The 13,551-nt window shown below is 35.6% G+C and overlaps 1 protein-coding gene across 1 annotated transcript in view; it reads left to right on the top strand.

Annotated features, from left to right (window-relative positions):
• The window catches only part of MDGA2 (MAM domain containing glycosylphosphatidylinositol anchor 2), an 844,384-nt gene that overhangs the window by 343,125 nt on the left and 487,708 nt on the right, over positions 1-13,551 (top strand). Inside the window, exon 2 of the mRNA XM_059373141.1 lies at positions 11,508-11,647. Coding sequence (XP_059229124.1) covers positions 11,508-11,647 — 140 coding nt within the window. The remainder of the gene's footprint in view (positions 1-11,507; positions 11,648-13,551) is intronic.

The following is a 13,551-nucleotide window of genomic DNA, read 5'->3' as shown; positions in this document are numbered from 1 at the left end:
GCAGGCTCCCCGCTGAGCAGAGAGCCCGATGCGGGACTTGATCCCAGGACCCCGGGATCATGACCTGAGCCAAAGGCAGAGGCTTAACCCACTGAGCCACCCAGGCGCCCCTAAATTTAAAATTTTTATACTGTTTCACTTAAGAAAAATAAGACTCAAAAATGTCATTTTGTGGAAAATATTTTAGATTAATATTTTGCAGTTAGGTGTTCGATTTTCCATAAAGTCAGTACCCTGCTTGGAGAATGACATTACATGATAGTTCTTTTCCAGAAAAATATTGCTTTTATTGTTTTAACATTACAATTTAAATTGCATTATTGCTTTTTATGTTTAACATCAAAATTTCATGTACATAATTACATTATTTTTGAACGTCATTTCCTTTTCTATTCTTTTTTATTCTATTTTTTATTCTTTCTATTCTCTTTTTATTCTTTATTTATTATTTTCTATTCTTTTTGTGTTTCACTGTTTTCCCACATACCTCTTCTGGTACGCAGCAATTTGTTCTCTGTGTTTAAGAGTGTTTTTTGTCTTTCTTTTTTTGTTTGTCCATTTGTTTTGTTTCTTAAATTCCACATATGAGTGAAATCATGGTATTCGTCTTTCTCTGACTGACTTATTTTACTTAGCATAATACTCTCTAGGTACATTAATGTTATTGCAAATGGCAAGATCTCACTCCTTTTTATGGCTGAGTAGTATTCCATTTATCTACAGATGAACACTTGGGCTGCTTCCATCTTTTCACTATTGTAAATGCTGCAATTAATGTTAGGGTGCATATATCTTTTCAAAGTAGTGTTTTTATTTTCCTTGAGTGTAAGTACCAAGTAGTGGAGTCAGTGGATCATATGGTAATTTTATTTTAAATTTTTGAGGAACCTTCATATTCTTACCTCCTTTGTTGTAGGTTAATTGACCATAAAAACATGAGTTCATTTTTGTGTTCTTTATTCTATTCCATTTATCTGTGTGACTTTTTTTTTGTGCTAAGGTACTATTTAGATTAACTTTGAACTGTATTCTTGAAATCTGAAATAGTGATAACTCCAACTTTCTTCTATTCTTTCTTTTTAAAAAGATTTATTTATTTATTTGTTTGTTTATTTATAGAGGTGGGGAGTGAGGGACAGAGAGGGAGAGGGAGACAGTGGATCTCAAGCAGACTCCTGCTAAGCACAAAGCTAGACATGAGACTTGATCCCACAACCCTTTGATTATGATCGGTGCTAAAATCAAGAGTTGGGACACTTAACCAGCTGACCCCTCCAGGCACCGCTAACTTTATTCTTCTTTCATAAGATTACTTTGGCTATGCAGAATCTTTTGTGGTTCGATACAAATTTTAGTAGTATGTGTTTTAGTTCTATGAAAAATTTTGTTAGTATTTATAGGGATTACATTAAATCTGTAGATTGCTTTGGGTAGTACGAATATTTTAACAATATTGGCTTTTCCAATCTAGAACATGGAATATCTTTCCATTTGTTTGTGTCATCTTCAATTTCTTTCATCAGTGTTTTAAAATTTTTCAGAATTCAGGTCTTTTACCTCCTTGGTTAAGTTTATTCATAGTGATTTTATTATTTTTGGTGCATTTGTAAATGAGACTTTTTTTTTATTTCTCTTTCTGCTACTTCACTGTTAATGAATAGACATGCAACAGATTTCTATAAATTTTATATTCTGCAACTTTACCAAATTCATTTATCAGTTCTAGTAGGTTTTTTGGTGTATTTTTTAGGGTTTTCTATGTAGATTATCATGTCATCTGCAGATAGTGAAAGTTTTATGTCTTCCTTACTAATTTAGATGCCTTTTTTTTTCCTTGTCCATTTTCTGTGGCTAGGACTTAGAGTGCTATTTTGAACAAAAGTGGTAAGAGTGACCATACTTGTCTTGTTGCCAATATTAGAAGAAAAACTCTAAGTTTTCACCATTGAGTATGATATTAACTATGTTTTCATAGATAACCTTTATTATGTTGAGGTATGTTTTCTCTAAACATACTTTGTTTCTTTATCATGAATGGATGTTGTTGAGTTTTGCATCAGTGTTCATCAGAAATATTTCATGCACATAATTAAGTTGTTATTGAAAGTTGTTTTCTTTGATAATGAATTTTATTCCATCTTTAATAGTATTTATTGCATATAAACAGGTAAGTTTTAATTTTTAATTTAAACTCTACTTTAAATTCTTTGCTAATATTAATCTAAAAAGTCATATCAAAATCTATTATTTAGAAAACATTAATAGCTCCTTTCTAAAACTAGAGGCTTCAGGGCTTAATTTTTTTTTACCTTATCTTGGGCTTTGGAGAGTCTCTCAGGGAAGTTCAATTAATTTATAACAGTGCTTCTCAGGATATACTGAAGAGACATAATATGCAAAATATTCAGAACTTTTCATGTTAAGAGTCCATCAACAAAATCATTAGAGGTTGATATGATCTTTTTTTTTTTTTTTTAAGATTCTAATCATTTATTTTAGAAAGAGCGGGGGGTGGAGGGGACAGAGGGAGAGGGAGAGAGAGAATATCCCAGACTCTCCACTTGGAGCCTGATTTGGGATTGATCCCAGGATCCTGAGACCATGACCTGAGCTAAAGTCAGCTGCTTAACCAACCACCCAAGCATCACTAGATATGACCTTCTTTTGATTAAATCTGGAATAATCAATAGGATCTTGCATTTATTTTATAGCTCATCAAATTAAATATGAAAAAGTATTTCTCTCTAGTGGAATAGGAATATTGTGTTAACAAAATATAAGGGTTGATGGAAAAGGTGTAGGGAAATAAGTTCATATATATGCAGAAATATTAGTAATTAAATGAATCAATGAATCAGACAACTCAAATAAGCTAAAAGCTTATTTATTTATTTTTTATTGAGCTCAAAGCTTATTTAAAATAAACTGTATGCTTTTTTGTATCAGAATATTGCTTTATTTAGGATTACTTAAATGGTAATGACAGAAGGATTTTAACTATTGTTAGAAAACATATACAAATTGGATGTTCTGTTTATGTGCATGTTTGATATGTTTATATTCATGAATTTATATTCAATTCACCAATGCCTATTATATACTGAATAGGATGTAATAAGTCTGTATTGTTTTGAAATGTACAGTAAGGTGTAATTTCATAAAGGTCTTCATAGTTTCATGGAAGCAAAGGCATATAAACTTAGACTGAAGGAGAAGTAGAAGATCAAAATAATAACAAAATTAGCAGCTTACCACCTTCTATTCTCCTGCCTTATCTTTTTTTTTTTTAAGATTTTATTTATTTATTTGACAAACAGAGACCACAAGTAGGCAGGGATGCAGGCAGAGAGAGAGGAGGAAGCAGGCTCCCTGCTGAGCAGAGAGCCTGATGCGGGGCTTGATCCCAAAACCCTGAGATCATGACCTGAGCCAAAGGCAGAGGCTTTAACCCACTGAGCCACCCAGGGGACCCTTCCTTTTATTCTTTTACAAATACAAGCAATAGGGAGAAGCCAGGCTGCTGTGATCTGAGGACTGCAAAGCAGGGCAGAAGGATGGCTTAAATAAAAGGTGCACCATTATTTCTAATCACTAAAATGTAATGGAAACACAAGAGGAGGGCTTGATGAGAGAATGAATACTGTTGTTTTATCTCTGGTTTTAAAATATGAATTCATGTAAGGATATTTATGTGGTGTGGGGATTAACCTTGATTTTATTTTTACAGAAGAGATTAGGTAGTTTTGAGAGATTTCTGCATATGTGGTACAAAGGTTGGCAAAGTGAACTTGTAAAAGAGTAAATAAAAGGATGCCTGGGTGGCTCAGTCAGTTCAGCATCTGCCTTTGGCTCAGGTCATGATTCCAGGGTCCTGGGATTGAGTCCCGTATCGGGCTTCTTGCTCAGCAGGGAGCCTCCTTCCCTCTCTACTTCTCCCCATGCTTGTGCTCGCTTCTTCTCTTTCTCTGTCAAATAAAAAAATTAAATCTTTTTAAAGAAAAGAGTAAACAGAAAAGAAAAAAGGAAGGAAAAGAAAAAAGATGGGATTTTAGGGAAGTTAATTTTAAAAGAATGATGAGTAGTGGAAAATAGTCAGGTATTGCCAAAAAAAATGGTTATGTTGGAAATAAAACATTATGGTTTGTTTCTTGTAACATAAATAATTAGTCTCTGCAATCCTGAGATAGTGGCATAATATTGTTAAAGTATTCCATTTTATACATACCATTCTTTTTTACATGGGTAAACCTCAACTGCAGTTTTGCTTTTTGCCCTAAGCTCAGTTTGACCTACTAAGCCCTCTCCTTCTCAATCAAACCTTATCTCATTCAGCTTTTGACCCCCATTACTCTGACACTGTATCTCACTCAAAATTCACCAATGCCATCCTAGCTGTCATAAGCAATGACCTTTTGTCTGTGATCCTCCAAATTTACAACTCTGTTGTAAGTGACAGGTTTGGACAGTTCTCTATGCTTCAGCATCTCTTTATGTCACTTTTAAAGCACCACATTTTCTTCTATTTCTCTGACTTTAGAAACATAGTAAGTCTTTTTCCTTGGCCTCTCTGTATTAAGAATTCATTCTACTCATTTCTGTCATTATCATCTTAACTTCTCATTCTAAAAATTCTCTGTTTTAGAGATTTCTCCTATTCTTTTGTCAACAATGCACTACTGTTTAGAAGCAGTAGGTTTTTGTGTCCAGTTATGACTTTTCAGCTATTGGTCAGCTCACTATCAGCATCTGAAACTGAGTTCTTCATCTCCTTTCCCAGATCTTCCTATTCTCTTCTTCCCTGTCTGTGTCTGTGATATGAGAATATGTAAAGTAGTGACCCTAAGCAGAAAGGTATTAGGCAAAAGGTTGTAAACAAGAGGGATAATTATGGACCATGCCTATAGATACAATACTTAATTGAAAATTTGAGTTGGGAGATCATTGTTAAAAAAGGAAGGGGAGGACTCAGGTCATGATCCCAGTGTCCTGGGATTGAGCCCTGCATCGGCCTCTCTGCTCAGTGGGAAGCCTGCTTCCTCTTCTCTCTCTGCCTGTCTCTCTGCCTACTTGTGATCTCTGTCTGTCAAATGAATAAATAAAATCTTTAAAAAAAGAAAAGGAAGGGGAAGAAAACTTACCTACTATCTTAAACTAGTGACTTGGGTAGGAAAGACAGAAAATAAGAAAGGAAGGCACCATTTTTATTTTTATTTTTAGAATTACTACTCAAATGTGCTATATTGGAGATTGTGAAATAAGCAGAAGAGGCCAATTGTTGTTAATGTCAATTAGCTAAATGCAAGATGTTATAGAAGACTAAGAAGTGTATTACGAAAGAATGTAATCACTTAACTCAAAAGAAAAATGGAAATAAATTTGGTTATTGTTATATTTCTTTAAAAGCAAAACTGAATGCTTGCTAAGAATGGTGTTAAATAAGTGTCAACTGTATTATCTCTTGATGCATGAGAGCAGTAATGTGAGATGTTCTCTCTGTCTCTGTCTCTGTGTCTCTGGACCTCTGTCTCTTGGTAGAAGTGTGACGCATGCTGGTGCAGGGTGGCCCACTGATGTCTTTCCCAGGGCTTCTAAGAGGGGGCCACTGAGCATCCCCCTCTCTGCCTATTCCAGGATATCTGTGGTCTATGTCAAGAATAAGCTGTCTTGACCTGGTGTTGAAAAGCATCAAGATTATATTGGCAACTTGAATTTCCAGAGAAACGTTGTGTCAGAGATTTGAGGGATTTACCAGAGTGCAGAGCTCTTACTTGGTGATCTTAAGATGAGAGAAAACTCCAAATACCAAACCTATTTACTGGCTAAAAACAGTGAGTCCTTCAGGAATGGTGCCTGCTACCGGACAGCTGCGGGCAAAAGTGTGTCTTTCGAAAACGCTTTGCAGCTAAGTCCTTAGTCTAACAAAGTCCTCCATGATTTGGGCTCAGAACTCCTCATCTCAAATCTCTCCCATGAGGGAATAATGTGGAGTCCCTAGCGATCAAGAAAGCATTTATTTCCTTCTTTCTTCCTTTTCTTCCTTCCTTCCTTCCTTCCTGCCTTCTTGGGTCTAGACCTAACATGGGGCTCCCACCCATGACCCTGAGATCAAGAGTTACATATGCTACCAACTGAGCTAGGAAGGTGCTCAAGGGAGCATTTTCTATTAAAACCATGATCTTTTAGGGCACGTGGGTGGCTCAATCAGTTAAGCATCTCACCCTTGGTTTCAGCTCAGGTCATGATCTCAGAGTCATGATCTCAGAGTTGTGAGATCGAGCCCTGCCTTAGGCTACTTGTTCAGTGCAGAGTCTGCTTGTAGCTCTCTCCCTCTACTCCTGTCCCCTTCTCTCTCTCTCTCAAATAAATATATATATATATATATATATATATATATATATATATATATATATATTTTAAATCACCTTTTACCTAGTTAATCGAGGTATAAACTTCAGTGTCATCTTCACTCCTCCTCTTTCACTCCACATTCAGTTAATCTTCAACTTCTGTCTAACAAAACCTCTGAAGTAGGTCTCTGGCCTCATTTCCATTCCCAGAGCTATACAGTGTCTCTGCTGCGTCTGGACACATAATGGCAACTTGAGAGAGTGGCGCCGCTGTCAAAATTCAGAGTAAGTTATAAACTATGTGGACCACATTTTAATGGAGTTATTTCCTAAACACTGTAGGCAGTCTCTTACAGACATGTCTTTGAACACACTGCTTCCTATCTCTGGAAATGTCCTTTCCCTTTGTTCTCTTCACATGCATTTTTGCAGACCTAGGTTACATGCCATTGACTCTGTAAAACACATTGGAACCCTCAAGGCAGATTTAGGCATCTTCTCCTTTGTCCTCTTCCCCTACTCTTCACTTTCTTCTGTTAGAGGACCTATCCTATTCAACCATAATTGTTCTTTCCTCCCTCTTCCTTCCCTCTCTCCTCCCCTCCTCTTTTCCCTCCTCCTTCCCTCCCTCCTTCCTTCCTTCTAAAATGGATGGACCCAATAGGTTGTAAGCTGCTAAAAGATACAACTCATGGCATTACGTTTTATATCCCCAGAACATAGCCTAATGCCTGATCTATAGCCGTTGTTCAGTAAATACAAGCTTGAAAGCCTGTATATGAGAAGGAAAGCTTACAAATGCTCCTGGTTGTTGCCATTGGAGAATAATTTATTTGTGTTCTTTCTCCAACAGAATACAGAGAGAATTTGGTTTAACTTTCAAAAGTATACTCTAACAAGATAAAAGAATGTCTCTCTTTTGCCCTTTTAGGCTGACCTTTTGAACCCAAGGCCAATTTACTCGAATTAAGGGAGTTGATGTGATTAGTGTTAGGAAAGATTTTACGTAATGCGATTTGGTTTACTTCAAACAAATTTGGATGAATATGAGTCTCAGGCAATATTTTAACATTTTAATTCATTGCTGACTCTACAGGGCAAAGGGACTCATAACCCTTAGTCCAATTTCAGGATGATGAATTGAGGCTTTTTTCAACAAGGCAGAGGATAAAAGGCGACTTGCTTCAGTGATAGTACTGCAAATTGCGTTTATATTTAGAGTAAATAAATTCAGTGCCAAAATATTGATATTTTTGCTAAACTAGGATGTTGGTGTCATTATATTGATATTTACTAAAACAAATTACAAGTTAACTATTAAAATAAAATAAATTATTAAATATAAACATAATCTATGCTCTGAATCATGTGGTGTGGGGCATATGTCTAAAATGGTACTTGGCAACGAAGTGCTTAATATAAAGTCAGCATGTTAAGAACAGGGAGAACCACTGGACAGTACCTCTCTCCTGAAGCCAAGAAAAGAGAATCATTGCTAAATAACCCAAGAAGATTTCAGGAACGTTGATCTATCTATCAGTCTGGGAATTCTAGATGGGAGGATATGGTGAGCAAAGGCTGTCACATGGGATTATATAGTAGTTGCTCAATGAATATATGCTTGAAATTCTGTGTGTGAGATCAAAGGCTTAAAATGTAGGTGATTTTTACCTTCCCACCGATGTTGGGCTGATGTTACAGAGAAGTAGGATTTCAGGTTTTATAATCAGTATGAGGACCTTTTCAGAGCACCTGCAGGCATTAGAACTCTGTGAAGGGTCATGGATTGACATCGTGAATCCCTAGGCAGGAAGAGCACATGATGAAAATAGGAATTACAAAATACTATTTTGGCAGTTGTGAGATTTCCTGGGTTTGGCAGTAACTGGAGGCAGAATGGTGAATTGAAACATTACAATCGTTGTTTGTAGCAATTATAGTACTCACATTGCTCATCTGCTTATGGTGCTCGAACAACTTCATGAGCAGTTTCTCAATCTTTTTTTTTCTTCTTCTTTTTTATTCTCCTAGTCTAGTGTACATATAGTTAAGGACTTATTTAGAATCCTAATTTATCTGTGTCAGACATCATTTTAATAGCACGAAGTAGAGAAAAAAACAAGGGACTGTTGGTTCTGCTCTCATGTAGGCCACAAGTAGCTCCAAGCCTGTGAGCAGGTCACTGGATGTCCTCAATCTGGAAATAAGAGAGGTGACCTGGATGAGCTAAGACCTTTTCAGTTGAGCTTTCTGTAGACCAAAGCTTCTTGGATGCTTTCAAAATATTCATCTTATCATTGAGCAGCAAAAGTACTCTGCACATATTTTAATGCATACTAGGAAAAATACATCTTCCACTCCTAAAATTTGGCAGAATATTCCACCCTCCCATAAGAGAGACGGGAGGTTCATATAGGCAATTACCGTTTCTAAGAGTGTGTTAAAATATAGAAGAAAATAGCAGAAAATTAACCCTTGTAAATGAACACAATGTGCTTCCTGTATAATTTAAATGGTTTAAATAAAGCTACTTGTTTGCATTATGTTCCTTTGGAAAGATATAGCTTAAAAATAACAATGCTATTCATTGATTTGAAGTTAAAACAAAAATAAGGTATAAATTAAGCTGGAAAAATGTCCTGCTACTCTATATGTAGATGTACTAGTAGACATGTGCTAGCACTTAAGCTAAATTTGGCATGGCAATATATTTCAAAGTAATGAATCTGTATTTTCTATTTATATTTTGCCGATTTTTATTGATTGTCATCAGTTTGTCAACCTCTATAATATGCATATACTTTGTATGATAGATGTTTAAAAATAAGTAGCTCTCTAGTATTACTTATCTAAATTGAAGTTAAAATTTGATCACCGTAGGAAATGATTTATAGGAAACATTGTGTGAAATATATCAGAACACCCAGAAAAACACTGCAGATAAGAATTTCTAATGTCATAAAACTAAACAAATTACTATAATGTCTAGACAGTGTCCAATGACATGGTTTACAATTTTTTTGATAAATTGGTTTTATAGACCAGACAAAACATTTGATTTGTTTGAGCATCATTTAATTTTCTAAACCAGTGAAATAATGCACAGTATGAAGTTTAGTTACTTGAAAATATTAAAAGGAGAAGGATATTTTATCCTTTGGAATATTTTCCTTTAGTCAGCACACTAGTAAGTTTTAGAAAATTATTCCTAGCCATCTGGTCTAAGTAGCACTGGCATTGCTATCATTCGGGTGTTTGGTAAAAATGCAGATTCCTAGGTTTTTCTGCATACACAACAGGTTTCTGGCCATACCTCTGAAATCTGTATTTTTTTTTAAGATTATATTTATTTATTTGATAGAGAGAGAGATCACAAATCGACAGAGAGGCAGGTAGAGAGAGAGGGGGGAAGCAGGCTCTGAGCAGAGAGCCTGATATTGGGCTTGATCCTGAGACCCTGAGATCACGACCTGAGCCAAAGGCAGAGGCTTTACCCACCGAGCTATCCAGTTGCCCCTGAAATCTGTATTTTAAGAAAGTTTCTGGGGAGCTTTTTCTGCATAGTGATTATAAGAACCACTAAATTCTCATCTTCTTATCCTGCTTTTGGAAATTTTTGCCTTTCATTTGATGCAGATTATTGGAGAATGGAATTCTGAATTTGAAAGTTGAAGAACAGGACTCAGCTTGGATATCCAGAAAAATCTTGAAATACCCAGTTTCATTATTATCTATAAATAGGCTTTTCTATCCTTCAGTTTCTGCTTGAAATTGAGAACCTTAATATGTTCTTTTCAATTGTTAAATACTAAGAGTGCTGTATACATATGGTTCTATAAAACAAAGCATAGATATTGGAAACTTTCTTTTGTGTTACTTTCAGAACACAGGTTATTTCCAGAAGGAATTTTCCCATAATTTGGACTTATATTCATTTTATTGCATCCATAGAATCACCAAGTTTATCCAAATTCTATAACATTCATGATCCTTTTTAATGTTAAATAAAAAATTCCAAGTATGTCCTGATTAATTTTTAAGAAACCATAGCCTCTGCCGGCAATACTGTTGTGTAGGTTGAGATTGCTACAGGAAATTCTAGAGATTATTGTCCTTCACCTGTAGATTGAGCCCTCCCACTTGCCTTTATTTAAAATAACAGTATGTTGGCTAGCTGATAATAATAATAATAATAATAATAATAATAATAATTTTAAGAAAACACTTCCTCTCCCAAATGTATTTATTTCAAACAAAAATCCTGGATTCACGAAAGGGGTGATCTCCAATTTGAAATTAGTGACTGACAGTCATCTCCTTGGTGACAGGAAGCATATCTTATTATCCAAGTGTTTCTCATGACTCATTTTGCATATAGTGGATTTCCAATGATTTGTAAGTCAGTGAATGCTCGTCAGGTTTTATTGAAAAACCTGTGTGGTATTGAAAAAGTTGAAAATTACACTTAGGAATTTGGATAACTTCGTGAGAACTATGTCTCTTGAATCAGAATTTAATATTTGGGCATTAATGATTCATTGCCTTCGTCAGTGGCTTAATTCACGGATCATCTTCTGCTCATATCAACAGAAGAGTCTATAAATATTAAAAATCAAGTTGGTTTCAGTTCCTCATAACCAAATCTTCTCATTTGTTGGCACCCCATTTGCACCATGAGGCTTATTAAATTAATAGAAAAACGCCAGTAGCTTTCATTCACATTCTTTTTTTTTTTTTTTAATGTCTTTTGAGTTTGTCTTTTTTCTAATGGTCTTTTGAGTTTGCACTACCTGAATTTTGGACATCATCCTTTACTATAATAAATTTTGGGTTTCAGAAAGGAAGGGATCTCTTACATTTTAGCAGTCAGATTTTATCATGTAGTCTTATAATGATGGTGATTTCCTAAGTCACAGGTGTTCTCCCATCGTCCTGCTCCCCTTTACCATTTTCAGAATGTCTTGGTGACTGTTAGATAAATCTGAAGCTTTCTGTCCATCAATATCTTTAATCCCTTGGGATTGCTCAAAGTGTTCAGACTGATGGATCTGACCGTGTTAAAGTCTAATAAGAATTGCTCTTACAACCAGGATGATTCATGGGAGGACAGTTGACTTATTTTTTTAATGTATCTTGTCTCCCTTCTTCCTGACTCAACAGCTCCCCCAACGGTTCGTATTGTGCATTCAGGCTTGGCCTGTAACATTGAGGAGGAGCGCTACTCAGAAAGGGTCTACACCATACGAGAAGGAGAAACTCTAGAACTGACCTGTCTGGTCACAGGACATCCACGTCCACAGGTGAGTCCCGAACCGTGACATTGAGGAATAAGATCTTTGATCTTTCTTGGAAGTGTGTATTTTGAAGATTTAGCTAGGAAAAAAAAAACCCTGTGTGTGTGTGTGTGTGTGTGTGTGTGTGTGTGTGTGTGAAATTTAAGTAACTGTGTGTGTGGAATGCAGGATAAGGGTGATTGCTGAACATTCATGCTTGACATACTCAGGTAAGATGAAGGAAGAAAGAAATTTTTGTTTTGGTATTGTGAGAAATTTGGAAGACACTTCTAAGGAAGCTGTTAAAAGACAACTACAAAAATATCTCAGTCAGATAACAATTCATATGGCAATGAGTTTATTTTAGAATGTGGAGCATGATTTCATGATGACATAATTGCAGCCGAGGAAGCATTTGTTCTGAAGAATGTGGCTTAAATTGTAAATTATAACATTTACTTTTAACTGAAAATTGATTGATGAATAAAATTGTCTTAATAAAATTGAGTTCTACAAAATTTGGCCCATTATGATTAGACTTGGTAGGAAAAAAAATGATTGTAAAGCTAAACGTAAAAAGAAATAATAGTTATTAAAATTTGATATAGACAAGCTGATATGTCAAGATTTTTATTTTAATATTTATACAGGAAGCAATGGAGTCCAGTGAAAATAGTAAAAAATGATAGCAATAACTCAAAAATATTATCTCAAAGAAAATTTAGTGTTGTGAGGATTTGATTCTAATTTTTCTATTGATATACATAGAATAAAAATTCCAGAATCAAAAAGTTGGGGTCAAAATAGGAGTGTCCATACAAACCTAAAAGAACCCACAACCTGCTGTGTAAGAGGTTGGTTTATGGCAGGAGAAAAGTCATTAATGCTTTCATTATTCCTGTACCGAATGGGCCAAATTTAGCACCTTCTAAACTACAAATTTTGCTTAAAAATAAAACTTCCTATCTTTTTTAAAAGTCATCCCCGCTGTTCTGCTCTCCCTCATCTCCATCTTTATATTCCCTTAATACTAGGAATTTCTTATTTTCTCTGTAATGATTTACAATCTGGACTGTAATCTCTGATGTCCGGCCAATCCAAAATAAGTTCTGGAACAAAGGAGTAGATTATTACTTTATTTTTTTTTTTTTTTCTAAGTAATTCCATGGCTGGAACCATTTCAGTGTGTTCTGACCCTACGAAAAATTTACTCCAGTATTGTTATTTCTTCATTCCCAGAGGTATTTCAGGTATTTGCAGGTGAATCAGTTTCAGTTTATATTGCCTGTTTGAAAAATTAACTGGGCCTCTTCTTTGTCAACAAACTGTATAAAGAAAGCTGACAGAACAGCTGGGCCTTGGCATCCCAGCCAAACACTAAAGGGCATGCTGGTGGCAGCTGGTCCTGAGGATGGTTCTTCTTGCCTGGGAGCATGAAACTGGAATGCCCTTCTTGTGGTGTTTAATCTGAATATGATGATAGTTGGAAATGCAGGGGGAGGGAGATTTCTCAATCTGTTGCCTTTTCTCTTGGCAACGAGAATCGTAAAGGTCTCCGTTTCCAGAAGTATTCAAAAGCAGCATTTTTTTCTAGATTAAAAAAAAATTTTCAAAAATATATCATCTGGCAATGCATGATAGCCTGAGTACTGTTGTACCCAAAGGAACGAAATGAAGGAGAAAACAGTACTATGCTGTGTTCCATAGCATGGCGTGGGACTTAGACTGCCTGGGTAGAACCCAGGATCCACGGCGCCTGCTGGAGTGACTTTTGGAAAGTTCCTCAACCTCTCTGTTCTCTGTGCCTCGGGTTTCTTACCTATATAAAAGGGGTGATATAAAAGGGGTGACAGTAACCATTATGCCTAAATTGAAGACTCCTTTTGAGAGTTAAATGTATATTGTAAATATACAGGTACATGTATTATGTA

The sequence above is a fragment of the Mustela nigripes genome, chromosome 13, assembly GCF_022355385.1.
Source record: "Mustela nigripes isolate SB6536 chromosome 13, MUSNIG.SB6536, whole genome shotgun sequence".
Classification (NCBI taxonomy): domain Eukaryota; kingdom Metazoa; phylum Chordata; class Mammalia; order Carnivora; family Mustelidae; genus Mustela; species Mustela nigripes.
This window is presented reverse-complemented; position numbering and strand designations above follow the sequence as displayed.